General features: G+C 35.6%; 2 protein-coding genes across 9 annotated transcripts in view; one reads left to right on the plus strand and one right to left on the minus strand.

The window, feature by feature from the left end:
* The window catches only part of megf6a (multiple EGF-like-domains 6a), a 65,508-nt gene extending 63,901 nt beyond the window's left edge, over nucleotides 1-1,607 (plus strand). Inside the window, exon 37 of one of the 2 annotated variants that reach the window (XM_058763010.1) lies at nucleotides 37-1,607. In XM_058763010.1, coding sequence (XP_058618993.1) covers nucleotides 37-92 — 56 coding nt within the window. In that variant the 3' untranslated portion in view covers nucleotides 93-1,607. The remainder of the gene's footprint in view (nucleotides 1-36) is intronic. The other variant, XM_058763011.1, reaches the window with a different exon arrangement.
* A 74-nt stretch (nucleotides 1,608-1,681) lies between these two features.
* The window catches only part of kcnab2b (potassium voltage-gated channel subfamily A regulatory beta subunit 2b), an 89,441-nt gene continuing 72,163 nt past the window's right edge, over nucleotides 1,682-18,959 (minus strand). For 6 of the 7 annotated variants that reach the window (XM_058763020.1, XM_058763019.1, XM_058763018.1 and 3 more), the window contains 10 exons: nucleotides 17,040-17,084; nucleotides 15,971-16,015; nucleotides 15,116-15,159; nucleotides 14,933-15,019; nucleotides 11,705-11,790; nucleotides 10,610-10,730; nucleotides 10,408-10,502; nucleotides 8,349-8,469; nucleotides 5,438-5,526; nucleotides 3,425-4,412 (listed from right to left, as the gene is read on the minus strand). In XM_058763020.1, coding sequence (XP_058619003.1) covers nucleotides 4,323-4,412; nucleotides 5,438-5,526; nucleotides 8,349-8,469; nucleotides 10,408-10,502; nucleotides 10,610-10,730; nucleotides 11,705-11,790; nucleotides 14,933-15,019; nucleotides 15,116-15,159; nucleotides 15,971-16,015; nucleotides 17,040-17,084 — 823 coding nt within the window. In that variant the 3' untranslated portion in view covers nucleotides 3,425-4,322. Of the gene's footprint in view, nucleotides 4,413-5,437; nucleotides 5,527-8,348; nucleotides 8,470-10,407; nucleotides 10,503-10,609; nucleotides 10,731-11,704; nucleotides 11,791-14,932; nucleotides 15,020-15,115; nucleotides 15,160-15,970; nucleotides 16,016-17,039; nucleotides 17,085-18,959 lie in introns of all 7 variants that reach the window. The other variant, XM_058763014.1, reaches the window with a different exon arrangement.

Here is an 18,959-nt window from a genome sequence, read left to right on the forward strand (position 1 = left end):
AGCAAGCTCAAATAATAGTCATTTTGTTTGTAACAGGGCTCACGTCTAGTCAGAATACTAGCAGAAGCAAAAGGAAGGACTCGTCAGTATAGCAATCCCACTCAGTTCAGTAACAGACACGAAGAGTTTCACTGACTGTAAACTGACCTGCTTGAATTTGTGAGTGGGCTTCTGGCTAAAATTAAAGCCTTGTAGCAGGTTTTTTATATCTTTGAACACAAAGGTCCGCCAAACCATCAGATGACTCTGACGAGGACAAACTCTTGTGGCAGTTAAGCTGGAGACTTCCATTACTTAGTCAATAAATGATACACTTTCTCAAGGAAAAGTGGACAACATGAAGTCCAACGTGAAGGAGAAGACTATTCATATCGAAGTTCCTCCTGGATGAGGACGAATTCAAAGGAGTTTTTTCAGCATCAGTTCTGCTCAGGGAGATTGAACTTCCTGATGACTTCAGTTGATCTCTAATCAAGAAAAGCACCAAATCAAGGCCTTGGCTTCACCCAGTGCCAAAGTGATCGGAAAACAAGGGCCTTAAAGGGACAGTGCACCCAAAAATCAAACTTCTGTTGTCATTTATTTAACCTCATATTTTATGGTTTGGTATCCATTTAACCCCAGGTTTTGTCTTGAGTGAGAATTTTTGGAATACTTTTTTTAATGGTATCTTGCATCATTCATAATGAATATTTTAAGTAATAATTTCTTTAAGAATTTAGGTAGACTGTTGCACAAATATGAGCAAATGTGTTACTTCGGTGTATAATATTTCGGTGTTGACATATTGTCCGTATTTCAAAATATTTCAAGTAATACAAAAATATGAAACTGGAGTTTTTTGTTTTGTTTTGTTTTTTAACCTGTGTACATACTGTATGAATGTAAGTGTTCATATGTGAATTCTTGTGTACAATTTTATTTTAAAGAAAACTGTACTGTAAACCTTATACTCACTATGATTTCTGTTATACTGAACCAGTGTTTTGTCATTTTAGAGTTTTTGCTACAGATTTATTTTTGTACAGTACCATCTCTACATAATACATTTGTAAAGTGTGATTTGCATTCTCAATGAACTCAAAGAAAATGTATATTTCAATACTTCTGCAGCTAAGCCAGGGCCAAAGATAGTACTTAAAACCTTGTTTTCTCAGCAACCATGGCAAACATGGTTGATGCCTTTTCTTTGTTTTGTAATGGTTGATTTTCTGGAAGCTTACAAATGTTTTATTCATGGTTAAATGTCTCTAAGGGGTGTAGAAATAGGCATTGCATTTTTAAAGAATGTTTTTGATAACAGCAGTTAAATAATTGAGATATTTCATATGCTGTTACGTGTGCACTCTTTAGGTGTTTAATGGGCAGAAATAATCACAAGAACATTGACATTACTTTGCAATTTGCACATGATTGAACTAGAATTCTTTAGATTGACCAAAAAAGGGGGGAAAACATTGTACTGGTACTTTTTCCTTCTTCTAATCAGTTTTCCAGAACAAAATACTCTGTTTTAATAAAAATAATAAATTCTTGGCACCCAGTAATGTTCTGAATAATTTTCAAAAATTATATATAAATAAATCATGTGTAAAATTTGTTGTGCACTTAACCATAATAAATGTATAAATGTATTCCCTTTATGGTCTTTAGACACATAAAACACAAAGACTAAATTAAAGAATTTTAGAATAATTTATTTTCAGTTGTTTGAAGCTGTACATATTTTTTTCTTCAAGCACAATGTCATAAGCAACAATTGCCAATGAAAAAATAAATGAAGGCAAATGTGATAATGGTCATTAAGACCAGTATAGTATATGTATATATTTAGATTATATACATGTTATCAAACCATTCCATATATGTATCTACAGAAATCACCATAACGTAATGCATATCTGTTACAGTAATGGTCATATTACAGTTAACAAAAGTCATAATCATAGGTCATACCAAAAAAACAGTCTATTCTTATCAAATCAGCTTCAAAACATCAGATTTCCTGTACATACAGTTAATTCTGTTGACAATATTGGACTGATTTTACAGCAAAGTACTCAACTTGGGCTCATTCGACAACAACCTTTATCCTTGCAGGAAAAAAAAAAAAAAAAACTGTACACCAACAAATTCTCATTCAATGATATTTATCCTCCACATGACTAAACTGGTAAAACTGGCTCAATTTGACCATCTAATTACTGACAACATATTATGGCTTCCTGAGCGAAAGCAAACCACTAAAGTCTCATATGATAGATGCAGCCTGACTCAACATACAAAGGACAAATATAAGGACATTTACAATGACTTTCAGCTAAAGGCAACTGAAGCAACGCCTTCCACTTCTATCAAAGCCTGTGGTCTTTGGTTAAAGTGCTACCTTAAAAAGCCTTACAGATATTATTAATAATCTCTCCGCTTTTTTTCTTGTTTAACAGTATGTTTGACACATTTCCTCTGCTAAGACTCGATGTAGCTCAGGCGACAATATACCCATATAAACTGCATTGCATTCCAACTACTGGTCAACACGTTCATACCCAGCCAAGCATAAGCATCGTTCTACACTAAAATAATTGGCCATTATTAAAATTCATTACTATGTACATGCGGCCAACTGTATTGCGACTTGAAGATTAAATTCAGTAAAAAGTCCATTCATATTGGAATGAGTGTCAGAATATTTTGAACTGCCTTGAAATATTATACATTTATTTTGGCATTATTTTAAAGTGAATAATTATTATAACATATAAATTACTCCATAAAGCCTGTGTTACCCCTACCATTCACCACTAATGGTTTTAAAATGCCATAATGCATAGCCTACGCTGTTCTATATTCTGATTGCCAGCACTGAATATTTCGAATTAATACTAAATAAGGCATATAATCTAGTAATTAGTTTGAAAAAGTCTAAGATATGATTTACCAGTTTTATAGACACATCTGGAATAATGTTATAATGTTTCATGGAAAACACATGCGAAATAACTTATACTAAGAAGAAAAGATCCACAGCCTTGCACATATTATTAATTTTTAAAACTTTTTTCGAATGAGTACTAGGCTAATGTGTAGTGCTGTATTTCCGGCCGGTAGAGGGCGCCATTGGACAAACAATAAATAAAAAAATAAACTTAAGACGCACACAACCACATATACAGGAGGACAACACACATTAAACATGACAAGGTAAAACTGATAAATACCAACAAATAATAAAACCTTAAATTCGCAATGCCTTCAAAAAATCTGGCAGACTGAAAAATGAAATCCAGTGCGCTCAAAATGATTCTGGTAACTTAACATGCATTAAAATATAGAAATAAATAGTAACACACATCGAAAACGACTTAAAATGCACAACATTAAGGCATAAAACACTGAGTACATACGACGAGTGCCAAACAACATTTTAAACAATAAGTCGCGTGATCAAACGACCTTGTATGCGTGGTTTGGATGGAGCTAAATTTCTTTGGTTGCAGCCCGACGAAGCGACGACAAATGAGCACACAGACCACCACTCAACTTCCGTCTGTTCTAGGTCATTTGCTTCTAAAAAGTAAAAAAATAAAATAAAAAGAAAAGAACAATGGGTTTATAAACACTTTCAAATATTGCACATTTGTTGAGGCCTGTATTTAATGTCTATATTTCTGACGGTCTCACAACCCAAAGCTTTATACAGTATTATGTGTAACTCTACAATAGCTTTCCCTTCTATGTTTAAAACTAAAACACAACCAGAAATGATAGAGCTTGTAGAAATGAGGTCTTGTAAACAAGCATATTGGCTAACAATTTCGATATGAAACTAGAGATGAGTAACATCCAATGCCTTATTTAGTTTGTTCAGTCATGTAACTTTCTGCATTCACCAAAGTGCTTCATCAACTTAATTACTTCCTGTGAGCGTATGCAAATGTATTTGTTTTCCAAAATGTAGGAAAAAAAGCATGTGCCATGGCCAGTGGATCTCATGCATTTCTAGACTAAGTACAAATTCTGGATCTCTAATACTGCACTACTTCAAAGGGGAGGAGGAAGCGAGCCGGTGCGTTTGATTTCAGTGGTTTCTTGGAGCAGCGTTCTGCTTATTGAGCCGGCCTAGCTGATTTGTACGTGAGCATGCTTCCCTTCTGCCCGTGCGGTTCTTGGCCTCCTATCAGGCTAATGTCGGCAGACTCCATGTAGTGTGTGAGTTGGCGTCTCCTGCAGGACCTGTGACAGTGCTGGTCCCATGTGCCAATGTTTTTTCAGTCAAAGCTCAGAGAAAGAAGCAGGTCGACACAGTGTCACTGGCTTTCCTTTTAAGACCGGTAGTCCTTTTTACTGAAGGGCTTGTTGCCTAGGATACTGTCCACTTCATGTATAACTGATGATGATAATTTTGGAAGAACCTGAAAGAACGTTGGGTTGAAGTTTAATGTGTTTTTCAATGTTACAAATTTATTAATAACAAAATCCGTTGGCTAAACACAAACACCTAATATGTTTTTTTTTTTTATGTTACCTTTTCCATTTTTGCTGTTTCATTAATAATTTTTTTTTTTTAATGTTGGGAATGCAACATGCATCAACCATCAAAATATCAAAACAAGAAGCTTTTAAGGGCTCCTAGCGGTTTTCCAACACAATAAAAGCTTGATAGTTTAACATTTAAAAATGTAGAAATTAACACATCCATAAATATTAGTATATTCATTGTACTGTAAAATAAAATCACTATTATTAATTGTTTTTTTAAAGTAATTCAATAGTACAACAGTAGTACAATAGTAATAGTAATATAATAAAATACATTATTTTACAGTTGTATTATTTAGTAATCAAATTCATATTTTTAATGTGATCTTACTGATTTAAAATCTTAAATTATTTGCTCAAAATGTTTTATTTGTAACCGCAATTTGTATTAAAATACAACAACAACAATAATAATAATAATAAAAGAGGTTAATGTGTGTGTGTAATGAGCTTTTTCTAGGGCAATAATTGTGGAAGTGTTGAGTGGCTTTGAGGTATATTTATACTCTTAAATATTGATTGGCTTAAATATTTGCTTAAGCAATATAGCCCTGACATGCTCTGTAATAAAAAAAAAAAAAAAAAAAATCACCAGAATTATTTTTGTAATTACATAATACATTTCATATTTGCATTTATATATATCGAATTTCTGGTGTGAACAGTGAAATCTCGTCATTAATTAAAAAATTCTAAGCTGTAGCTTGTTTAAAAAAAATTACGTAATGCTAATTTTCACAGCTTGTTACGACACATTGTTCTTGTGCAATTGCTGTTTGAGAAAACCTCAGCATTTCATCAATATTTTTCTGTTAACAGAATGAAAACCATGTCTAACAGAATGAAAATCAATGCCAAAATAAATGTTCATATATGCATCCTGCTGCGAGTGGCTCACCTGAATGGCTCCTATGTTCTCCATCAGCTGCTCAGTGCTGGAGGCTCCCAGCAGCACACAGCTCACCCCCTCATTCCTCAGACACCACGCTAGAGACACACCAAAGCACAGACACTTCACATCTCTCTAAACAGTCAACAGAAGACTCTAGAACTGTAAATGTGAAAGCCATTCGAAAGCTCAACCTGAGATCTAGCCTCAGGCAAAAAGCTAATTCTCTAGATATTAGATTTTCTGAGGAGAGATGAAAGCAATTCAGGCCTGTGTGCTTTTTATATAACCAACAATGTCAGAACACCGAACAGCAAAAAGACAGAGGTAGGTGTACTTGACAGAAAGCTAAAGTGTGGGCATTAAACCTGAACTTAGCAGTTACTGCTGAAGCAGGTGCATTTTAAACTATAAAAATAAACTGGAATTTTGTTCCATTACTACCGACACACAGGAGGAAGCTTATTTTAGGCTCTACCCAGCTATTAAACTCACTTGCATTAACTTGAATAAATAAGTTGTCCAAGCTTAAAACATGTTCTTTGTCTTACTGTACAGTAAATCCACAACATTTTTATCACTGAATATCCTGTTTCACTCAGACATAATTAACAATATAGAAGTAAACTGAGCTTAATGTTAACTTTGACGTTTAAAAAAAAACATTCACAGGTTGCAGAAAGCCACATCACATTAAAACCGTCACACCACAAGAACAGATACACAATCACATAAAGTGCCAAACAATGTGTATCTGGTCTGCAGTTACCAGTCAGGACTAACCTACTGAACCCCTGCTGTTACTCTGACCTTTACTGCTCTATTAAATAAACTTATACAAATTATTAGTGTGGATACAAGCAACAAATCCTGAAGCTACACAGGGAAACCTAATCTAAAATGTTGCAATTACTTATGCTGTTTCCCCTTTGATTAATGATAGCCATCACTTGTTTGTTTTATATGCTTAGTGTGTTTACACAACTAGGACACATTCCTGGACTAACATCATTTGTTGTTCCTATAAAGCAAACACTGACCTCTGTGCTTCTGGGACAGGTTTAGCGTTAAGAAAGTCTCACATTGGCAGACTTCTGAATTTTAGTCTGGTCCATTACAACTTATTCTGGCCAAGAACAGCCCACTAAGACAGGAAGAGACCACCTGAACAACAAGTAATAATGCAAAGAACCACGGGTAAGCCTGCCTTACACACTGAAATACACAATCGAAAGCCGTCATTGGGGTTGCATCCTTTCAAAAGGGACACTTTTGTACTTTATATACCCTTAAAGGGTGTGCATTAGTACTTTAAGTGTACATTTTAATATCTTAATAGTACATTTTAGCACTGTTTGAAAAAGGGCCACCCCAGCGACAGCTTTTGAACATTTTTTAATTAGTTTTTTTAAACATTTGTATACAAAAGACAAGAAATCAGCGTTTAATTATACTCACTGTCCATCTAGAGAGGAATTCTTATGGATATCTAGTTTTCTTACTACTAAAGGCTGGAATACACGACGTGACTTTTAAAACCTGAACAGATTTTAAGTCACTGGGCATCACTTGCTGTGCACATACAGAGTAAACGACTAAAGATCACACACTACCAGACTTTCAAGTCATTGTTAACACAACAAACTCACACAGAAACATGAACCTCCTTGTTAGATGAAGCATGAGAAATATAAACAATGTGTTTTAAAATCTACGGATATCAAATATGTTTGATATGCTCCACCCTGTATAGATTAAAAGTCTGAAATTACAAAAATTCAAGTCTGTTTCCATCACATACTATACCAATTGCCCAAAATCTGCAGACTGTCTCTGACTTTTACCAACTAGTCATGACTCCTCCAGAGACCAGACTGCAAATTGCAGAAAAATCTGGGCAAAAGTTGTCCAATGTATTCCTGCCTTAAGTGCCTTAAAGGGATAGTTCACCTAAAAATGAAAATTACCCCATTATATACTCACCCTCAAGCCATTCTAGGTGTATATGACTTTCTACTTTCAGACAAATACTATTGTAGTTGTTTTAAAAAAGTCCTGGCTCTTCCAATCTTTATAATAGCAGTAAATGGGGGTTGAGATTTTGAAGCCCAAAAAAGTGCATCCATCAATCATAAAAAGTGCTCCACACGGCTCTGGGGGTTAAAAAACGCCTTCTGAAGCAAATCAATGTATTTGTGTAAGAAAAACATCAATATTTAAAACTTTATCTATTTTAATCTCTAGTAAATGCCACTCTCTTGTGAATGAGCATACGACAGTGGAAGCTAGAGATTATGGTTTCTAAAGTTTCTTACACAAACACATCGCTTCACTTCAGTAGGCCTTTATCAACCCCCTGGAGCTGTGTGGAGCACTTTTTATGATGGATGGATGCACTTTATTGTCCTTGAAAATCTTGACCCCCATTCACTGCCATTATAAAGTCTGGAAGAGCCAGGACATTTTTTAATGTAACTCTGATTGTGTTCAATCAGAACACAAAGAATTAAGTCATATACACCTAGGATGGCTTGAGGGTGAGTAAATCATGGGGTAATTTTCATTTTTGGGTGAACTATCCCTTTAAGCAAAACATTTAAGGCACTTAATGACTTTTAAAGACTTGAAGCACGGAACAGGTCAAATTAATTTACCGGCATAATTTAATAGGTCCATATTGATCAACCAAACCTTATCCCATGGCATCAGGTCAGTGAATGGAAAAACCTCTGAATGGTCGACAAAGTTCAGGAACAGAAACAGATATTTAACAGACACAAGATTGCCAACACAAGACCCCAGACAACAAGACACAGGACAGAAGCAGGAGACGAGGACACACAGCCTGTCCTGAGCTCCAGGCAGGCAGACAGACAGACAGACAGAAAGAGAGAGAGCAGCAAGGCCTGGACAGTATTACCGATGGCCAGCTGGGGCAGCGTGCAGCCCAGCCGCTCCGCAATGGCCTGCAACTCTTTCAGCTTCGCCTGCTGACGGCGGCCTTCCTCACTCAGGATCTTGTCCTTCAACCACTGGTAGCCCTGTTTCAAACAGACAGCACACCTGCTCAGAGAGCCACACGCCACCAGCTGATGAGCCACAGGAATAGCTGCTGGATATTCATTGTGTTTGTGAAGTAATGATGGAATGGATGATATCTGCACACACAGCCACAGGAACATGCTTTATGAGCGGGTGCTGATGGGAGTGGAGTGGGAATATGATGGGTGCCAGCTGCCTAAAGGTGGTGAACATCATACTTCTCAAAATTTTGCTCAACTGAAGAATCTCTCACAAGAAATAGGACAGGGCTATGTTGTAGATATTAATTATTAATTATTAAATGAAAGTTGTATAAATGTTATAATGTATGCTACTCGCTGCTAGACGAAAGCCCATCTCATGTAAAAAAAAAAAAAGAAATTAATTAAAAAAAAAATATTTTTTTATGGATCACACAAAAAGTAATGTTTTAAAGAATTTTCACATACACTACTGTTCAAAATTGTAATTGATTTTGTTTTTGAAAAAAGTCTCTCTTGCTCACCAAGACTGAATTTATTTGATTAATTAAGTGCAGTAAAATTGTAATATTATGAAATCTCATTACAATTTAAAATGTCACTTATTCCTGTGATGGCAAAGCTGAATTTTCAGCATCATTACTTCAGTCTTCAGTGTGCTTCAGAAATCAGTCTAATATGCTGATTTGGTGCCCAAGAAAAATGTATTTGTGACCCTGGACCACAAAACCAGTCTTAAGTCGCTGGGGTATATTTGTAGCAATAGCCAAAAATACATTGTATGGGTCAAAATTATCGATTTTTCTTTTATGCCAAAAATCATTAGGATATTAAGTAAAGATCGTGTTCCATGAAGATATTTTGTAAATTTCTTACCGTAAATGTATCAAAACTTAATTTTTGTTTAGTAATATGCATCGCTAAGAATTAATTTGGACAACTTTAAAAAGGCGATTTTCTCAATATTTTGATTTTTTTGCAACCTCAGATTCCAGATTTTCAAATAGTTGTATCTCAGCCAAATATTATCTGATTCTAACAAACCAAATTGACACTTAAGACTGGTTTTGTCGCCCAGGGTCACATTTGTTGAAACTGATACATTTTTATCAGGATTCTTTAAACAAATGCGGTACCTTTGAACTTTAATTTCTTTAATGTTTATATTATTAAATATATATTATAAATGTAATCTTTAATCTCACTTTTAAACAACTGACCCCAAACTTTTAAATGCTAATGTTAATTTTAGTATAGCGTATATAATAGCAGAATTACAATTTTGGGGGTGATATTTCAAAATGATTAACAAGCACAAAACTGTAAAATATTATCTGCAAATAAATTCTAAACTATTTTTAAACTATATTTAAAATATGCATGCTACTTTTCATATTTTGAATACTTTTCAATGGAATAGCCTACAGTATTTATACGTTTGGATTTTACTGTTTTTTATTATTTTTATTTGTAATTTTGTTGCTTCCATACTTAATTCTAATCATGTTAATCATGTATTATCATGCTAATTATGTATATTTACAAATGTTCATGTGTACATCAGGTGAACATGCTACTGAGATGTTGGGCGTGTGTTGCAGTCTACTTACTGTACATCTGTATGTATTCTTATGCATACAATGCGATGTACATTAAATAAAACCTTTCAGAAATCAAAAGCACTCAATGGCTGTGTGTAAAGATATGTATGGAAAGCCACTATAATCACAGCAAAGAAAAGAGAAGAAACACAAAAGTGTTTGTGCATTCATCTACACACGTGTGCAGATGAGTTGGAGCATTTCACAATCCAATAAAGTGATAGAAAAAAATCCCAAAATACAAACGAAAATTCAAGCAAGGCCTTCATTTAAAACACACACACACACAGAGTCATCAATGAAGACCACCACCAACAACAGCCAGGACAGATGGTAACACATAGCCGAGGAATACCTTGAGAGAGGCTCTGGAATAAGGAGGCACACCGCTGTCATACTTCCCTGAGATGATTCCACAGGCCAGCGGAGACCACGTCATGGCACCCACACCTGCACAAATAAACCAGCCACCATTACAACAACTCCGTTACTTCATTTCATTTTCTGAGGTTGCATGAAAAATAATGTTTATCTAGCAAAAACACACATACACACACCTATCTTATGGAAGAGTTCAGGCAACTGTACTTCCACTTTTTCTCTCTGAAACATGTGATATTCGGCCTGCTCACAGACAGGTGGGATCAGGTTAAACTGTCGTGCCACTGAGTACGCCTCCTGAAAAACATTCAATAATACACACATATTCACAGCTGCTCAGAACAAATCCATTTATATGTGTGTGCAGATTTCTTTATCATCAAAAGCATCTCCCTGCATGCACACTGTAAGATATTATTTTTTCCCCTCTAGTTGTATAAAACAAAGACAACTGGAGGATGTTTTACAAGAAAATACTATTTTAGTCTTTCTACTTCTACAAGTTTAATGTGTTACTTGCCATGTAAATCTGAAAGTTGTTTAAAAGTAAATTCTATACCAACATTTTTTCAGTGCATTAGCTCAACAACAAATATATGTTTCATTTGTGACCATGTTTTAAGTACAATGTAGCCACAATTTACTAAAAAAAATAAATAAAAATTTTGCCACAATTGATTAAAACAAGGGAACAAATTAGTACAACATAGCCATGATTTATTAAAACTAGCGAACAAATTAGTACAATGTGACACAATTTAAACAATGGAGCATATTATATAAAGTGGCCACAATTTACTAAAACTAGTTAATGAATTATACAATATAGCCACAGTTTACTAAAACTAGTGAACAAATTAGCACAGTGTCCCATATTTACTAAAACGAGGGAACAAATTAGTATAATGTGACCACGATTAAATAAAATAAGGGACAAATTAGTATAATGTAGCTACGATTAACTAAAACAAGGTAGCAAAATAATAATTTGTGGTCACGACGATATATATATTTTTTCATACATAGAGCAAAATAATTAAAAAAAGGTCCAAAAAGGATGACTGTCATTTGCCATTATGACAGCAAAAAAGGTCAATTTTGTGGGTAAGTAATGGTTAAATTAGATAAATCAGCATAATGCTTATGTATCCAAAATACTCTGACAGCAAATGAGACAACCCAAAAACTTATTTTATACAACATTTATCTTATTGAAAACAAAAAGGCTTTATTTTAATGCATTAAACAATTCACTGTGCTTTCAAACCCACCATAATCTCCATGGAGCTCCAGCGGGACGTGCCCCAATACATGGCCATTCCCTGGTTAATCACATGGGTCATCGCTCGAACCGTCTCTGTCAATCAAAATATTAACTATCAAAGTCCAGACAACACTCAGATATTGAGGGACCGAGGAACAAAAGCAGATGTGATCAGAGAGAGATAGTAAGATGGCCGCAATACACCTAGCCAGTAAAAAACAAGGACGAATATAACAGTAAAGTAATGGAAGTGGAGCAGAAGTAGATTCTGAGAAAGGCTAAGAGCAACAAAAGCCATTATTCATATTTTCTTTATACAAAGTGACAGGGAATTAAAAATGGCCTGAAGGTTATGCATGTTATAGTAACTCTACTCAAAGAGTTTCTCAGTGGGTGGAAAATAAATCAGAGTGTGACTCCGGACTGCATGACATCTCCACAAGGCTGCATTTCATTGACATTTAGCAGAGAAGCAATTTTCCACGGTCCGGCCTACAATCTTCTTCATGTTATGAGATTATTACACTGCTGCATGAACATATCCTATTATGAGAAAGGAACCAGATAAAATGGATTTAAAAAACGGTTAATAATAGAAAATATCTGTCAAGCACTGTAGCGAACACTGCAGTAGTTTCACACAAACATTAATGTAAGAAGAAGTAGCAGGTCTCCATCCTTCAGACTTAAATTCTCAAAAAATTGAGATTAGCAACATTTTAAAGGATTCCAAAAAGCTGCTCATTTAAAAATCTCTACAGTCTCTTTTAAAAAACCCACATTAGATGCCAATATATTTACTGTGTTCCTATTCACATAGTTTACTATTTTATTTTATTTCTGTATTTTATAGTTTAATGATGAGGCTACACCACAAGAAATTCCCACATATTAAACTTCAAAAAAAGAAAATATATACTTAAATAGACAAACATAATCAAAAAGGTCATATGACAAATCATCCAATTATTTTTTACTATTATTTAGTAAGTAAAACACTGCAGGCAGGAAAGGACAGCATTCACAAACCTCTAGTAAATCAAATTTCCAATCTGTACTAACATATGAAGACAAGCTATGTGTTCATATGGTAGAATTTTTGCAATTCACCAGTAGCAGTTTATGTTTTTTTTTTTTTTAAGATTTGTGAATAATATCAGTGTGAACAATCAGTAGACAAAGAGAAAATATCAAAAAAGACAGACACATGCAAAAAAGAGGGCAACCACTTGCAGTAATAAAATATTCACATGCAGGGAAGCTGAGGACACTGCAGTCAATCATCTTGCAAAAAATTATTATATAGTTTTTTATTGGCTTTAAGAAAATCTAAATATTAGGCTAAAGCATAGTATGAGCAGAAGCAGGTTAAAGTGTTTTAATAAATGTAATTATTTACATTTGATTATAATATGAATAATATATGCAACTGTACTGTATTTATGTCTGAACTGACAGAAAAAAAAACAACAAAAAAACAAGCAAAGCCCAAAAATTGATCCGCTCAACACCTACATAACAATTGCATTTCTAGGAAAAATGAATAATGGAGAAGATATTAAAATGGAATGAATGGTAAATATTCAACAACAACAAAAAAATTTATAAAATGGATTAAAAAAAGACACTATAATCCCGGGTCAGTAAGACGCAATGACCTTCTCCAAATTTCACTTGCAAGATGGACAGGATAGTCAAAGAAATCAATCATTCTACGGCATACAAGGTTTAATAGGAACTTCTGGAAATCTTCAGCATTTTATGGACACGGTCAGGTTTCTCACACCAGGAAAAGAGGGCAAACTATCACAAATCAAAGCCATAAAATGCTTTTGGAGACAGGAGGTCAAAACTCTCACTGAGGGTACCATGTACCTTCTATGATGAATGTTCTTGATTTTGAAGTGTTAAATGGATCTCCTGGTGATAAACAAACAAACAAAAGACTGTGAAAAGAGGTTTACCAACCAGCAAATGGAATGAAATCTCTGAAGAAGAAGAAAAAAAAAAGGCAGCAGAACTGGACCAGAGCGGGTTCTGCAAATCCACGCTTGAACGAGGTCTGTGACAAGCACGAGCAACCATGACCTCAGAAGCATCAGGCTCAGTCTCAATCTGTCCACATACCCCTCACAGCTGTACAGCAAGGTATCGTCACAGTTCAGTCAAGTTGGGCTCAATTACCAGCATTTGTAAGATGTTGATTACCTTAAAATTTCATTTCCATTCATTCCTCATTTTCTTTAAAAAAGCCAAAAATAGAAGTTACACTGAGGACATTATAATGGAAGTGAACGGGACCAAAGCTTGTAGGGTTTAAAGACAGAAATGTGAGGCTTGCGGTTTTATAAGGGCACTTAGATTGATTCTTCTCTTAAAATGAGCTGCAAAGTTGTTTAGATGAGCATTTTAGTATTTTAACATTCCATTTAACTTCCATTATTAATACCTCAATGTAAGCTAGATTTTAGCCCTTATTTTAAGGAAAAGAAGGAACAAATCAAAATTAATGTCTGTGGTAATGAAAATTATGCACTAAATGATGTCAACTCAGCTTAACTTGAATTGACATTGCATTTGTTTAGTATCTCACCATTCTTAAGGAGAGGAGCATTATCAGCCAATCAGAACTTTAAAGAAATGTGGGGCCAAAAGCATATTGATCTGACTCCATTAAAACTACCATGCTATAGTGCTGTGAATATGCTAAGTAACCTAAAATCCTTCAGTCATGCTGCCTCGGTTGTTTAGCCCTCTAAACTATTACTTTCTATAATGAAAGATCTATTGCGACGAGATGTAGATGTACTAGTCCACTTAATGCGTTTGTAAACCTCTCCAAAGCGAAAGCATGCACTCTTCCTCGACTAAATTACAACTTGACTCAACCATTAAATGCATAATGGATGCAACTGCTGTGATGCAAACTCGAATCATCTTGGCAGCACACTTAGACAACATGCTCCATTCACTGCTCAACGTTCCGAGACAGACAATTAATTATTCCGTATGACATAGTTTATTACAAAATGAGTGGGATGATTAGACTATTTTTGGAACTTTTGCAACTTAAAGATTAAACAACTCTCTGCCATTGGTCTCAATGTGTTTGATCTCTTATATGAGTTGGTCTGATATAGTCCCATGCTTTAGTGCAAAGCAGTTAAGTGAGCCATTCCAGTGCTGGGAGTCAAAGATGCAAAAACTATCCCAGCATCCCATCAAGCACACCTACCTTCCATTGGCGTGTTGGGGTCAGGTCTGTTAGCAAAGACTACGTCCACATACTCTAACTGAAGTCTCTCCAGTGATGCCCTTAGACCTGAAGGCCAGAAAAACAAAGACTATTTAAAGCTGTAATGTGCAATTTTTTCCTTTCCGTTTATCTGCAATCATGAATATTTTTAACACGACTTACCCTCTATTATGTGCTTTCTGGACAAGCCTCTCTCTGTTTCTGCTCTAAAAAACAAACAAGAATGTGACATTTACACATTTAAGTATTACTAAATTTAATTGAAGTAGCTTACTGGTTATGTTTTTAAGTCTTGTTATTGACCTCGTTGTGAACGATTCTTTAATTATTTAAAAAAAAAAAAATCTTCCTCAGGTAAATTTACTAAAGGTCACATTTACTATGGCCATTGATTCTGTATGTGAGACTAATTAATATCAAAATGTAAGCACAGTGGCAATTTAAACCCATTAATGTTTGATGGTGACCTCATGTCAGTGCTCGGCTTTGGCCTTTAATTTGCCCTGAGTGAAAGAGCACATCTCAGAGGGGGGAATCGATCTGGATCGTTCTCCAGTGAGGGTCTGCAGGACTTCCCTTACTATATCCCACACACAGCTTCACTCGCACTGCTATGAAAGAGACTATCATTAAACTGCTTCCCCTGTTGCTCTCACAGTCGGGGGAAGGTATGAATCTTCGTTCACCTCTTTCTGACACACACACACACACAGTCTGGTATTTGTGGGGACTCTCCATAGGCGTAATGGTTTTTATACTGTACAAACTGTATGTGCTATTGCCCTACACCAACTCTACACCTAAACCTACCCCTTACAGGAAACTACTGGCAATTTTTGAATTTCATAAAACACCGTTTTGTATGTTTTTTTTAAGCCTTTTGTTTTACGGGGACACAGGAAGTGTCCTCATAAACCATGTTTACGTTGTAGTACCCATGTTATTATACACGTGTCCTCATGAACCATATATACCAGTACACACACACACACACACATACATAAGCACAGCACTTACTTTCCACCCCAGTATATTTTGGTGGTGATGACCAAACTGGAACGTCTATGAAACACAGGAGACAAAGTGGTTGAAAGCAAAACAAAGGCAAGGACGGGCCACACATCACGATGATTGATGGGTAAACAACGGTGTCAGTGCAGGAAATGACACTGTAGTTACACTGTCCAGTAAATGAAAAGTCCAGGAAACACTGTATTTGAACATCATAACCAGGGCTTAATTTTTTTTTTTTCAACTAAATTAAATCCAAAGTACTGTATATATTATATTATATTATATATTATATTATGAAATAAATCAAATAAAATTGAATAAAAATTAAATAGAAATAAAATAAAATAGAAAACTTTTTATAAAATGTATTATATTTAAAATATATTTATTTATAGGTTAAATATATAAATATATTTAACCTATTCATTTGTATTATTTGTATTTGTAAACATTTTAATTAAACTATTTTTTTTAAAAACAGCCTTGGGGAACATTTCAACCCCTAGATGTATTAACCTATTTGTATAACAAATAAAATAAAAATAATGTATTAAAATCATAAAATGCATTAGAATGTTAACCCTAAAATAACATTCTTATTTTAGAATAAATATATTAATTTTGAATTTTAAATATCTTTTCCGTTAAAGAAAAGTACACTTCTTTGCGGAAGATGATCTAAATAAGTGGCTTTTGTAGAATATTTATGCTAAAATATTCTCCTCTCCCAAGAGAAGATTTTTTTGAATACTTGAAACTGCAGTCATGCCATGTTTCTAAAAAGGGCAAAAACATGGGTCCAAAATTAGACATCTCTCCCCGGGGGGAAGAGGCTTTTCGCCTCAGTGCTTGCATACAGTGAATGGTAGGATGAATAAAAGTTAATGTCCCCTTAAGTGCAAATTCCACATTAGTCATTCACAAACTAACAGGAGCTGCAAGGTACAAGCAAGCATCAAGTCAGCAGTTATTCTGACAGTCTGAAGAGGAGAAAACAGCACACAAACATAGGATATCACATCAAATAAGAGAAAGTTCTGAACCCTTAAAAACAGCAAGTCAATATGTTTACCTCCATCCTTTCTTCTTGATGATACTGCCGAGAACCATTTCAGCCCTGCAAGAAAGCGAGAAGCAATTATCATGCTATTATTTTAGCCTAAACCTTCTCCTCCTCACTTACATCACAGTCGGTGAGCAAAAGCGTCCTCTACACTGGGGGATTCCCTGTTCTCAGCTTCCGGAGAATTAAGCTAATGAAGCGTTCACTTTACAGCAATATGAAAGGAACTCCCAGTGTAAACACAGGCAAAATACTTCATGTTTTTTTTCCTCCTGTGAGCAGATTTTTAAAAAGGGGATAGACTGGAAGGGAGGGAGAGCGTCTAATGACAGATGTTACATTTTCGCCCTCAGGACCAATGTGTTCTTCATGAATGGTTCTCCATCAGGCCTCGTCATCCCTTTGCGAGAATGTGAGTCCTTGTGACAGCTTGTAACAAATGAAGCGCTATTGTAACGTGGGCTCAAGAGGGCAGCAGATGTCCTCAGACAAACTCACAAACAGTACTAGTCTTCGGCTTTTATTTAACTAGCAGTCTATATGAGTAAATCCACCATTTGTGAAAACGGCGAGTGTATGAGTAATAAAGGTCGGGTAGTTAATCTGTGCTGAAGTATTTATAGTGCTGTCTTCATCATTCTGCACGAGCCTCATCGCCAGCTTGACATGGCATGAAACAGATGAAAAATGCGACACAAACGCCCCGCACACACACACACACAAACAACATATATAAGGTTATGTCCTTTAACACTCGTGAGGTCTGCCTCATTAAAGTGCCGTTTTGTACCGTTGAGTGGATTTCCACTGAGTCAGGCTATTTCCGCTCAACTTTATCAGCAATTCCCTGATGTTACAGTTCCACGGCATTGCAGAAAATAAAGACGCCACTGCTAAATTTACTGCAAGCTAGCAGGTTTTGGTTATTCACCTTTCCATCTTTTTTTCTGCTGACAAAACACTAACTTCTTTCACTAGGTCATCTTAAACATAGATACCTAAAGTATAGAGTAAACAGCAGTTGTAATAAGTATGAATGTTAGTGTAATGTACAGTGGGGCAAAAAAGTATTTAGTCAGCCACCAATTGTGCAAGTTCTCCCACTTAAAAAGGAGAGAGAGGCCTGTAATTTTCATCATAGGTATACCTCAACTATGAGAGACAAAATGAGAAAAAAAAATCCAGAAAATCACATTGTAGGATTTTTAAAGAATTTATTTGCAAATTATGGTGGAAAATAAGTATTTGGTCAATAACAAAATTTCATCTCAATACTTTGTTATATACCCTTTGTTGGCAATGACAGAGGTCAAACGTTTTCTGTAAGTCTTCACAAGGTTTTCACACACGGTTGCTGGTATTTTGGCCCATTCCTCCATGCAGATCTCCTCTAGAGCAGTAATGTTTTGGGGCTGTCGCTGGGCAACACGGACTCCAAAGGTTTTCGATGGGGTTGAGATCTGGAGACTGGCTAGGCCACTCCAGGACCTTGAAATGCTTCTTACGAAGCCACTCCTTCGTTGCCCGGGCGGTGTGTTTGGGATCATTGTCATGCTGAAAGACCCAGCCAAGTTTCATCTTTAATGCCCTTGCTGATGGAAGGAGGTTTTCACTCAAAATCTCACGATACATGGCCCCATTCATTCTTTCGTTTACATGGATCAGTCGTCCTGGTCCCTTTGCAGAAAAACAAAGCATGATGTTTCCACCCCCATGCTTCACAGTAGGTATGGTGTTCTTTGGATGCAACTCAGCATTCTTTCTCCTCCAAACACGACAAGTTGAGTTTTTACCAAAAAGTTCTATTTTGGTTTCATCTGACCATATGATCATCCAAATGCTCTCTAGCAAACTTCAGACGGGCCCGGACATGTACTGGCTTAAGCAGGGGCACACGTCTGGCACTGCAGGATTTGAGTCCCTGGCGGC

The sequence above is a fragment of the Onychostoma macrolepis genome, chromosome 23 (assembly GCF_012432095.1).
Source record: "Onychostoma macrolepis isolate SWU-2019 chromosome 23, ASM1243209v1, whole genome shotgun sequence".
Lineage (NCBI taxonomy): Eukaryota > Metazoa > Chordata > Actinopteri > Cypriniformes > Cyprinidae > Onychostoma > Onychostoma macrolepis.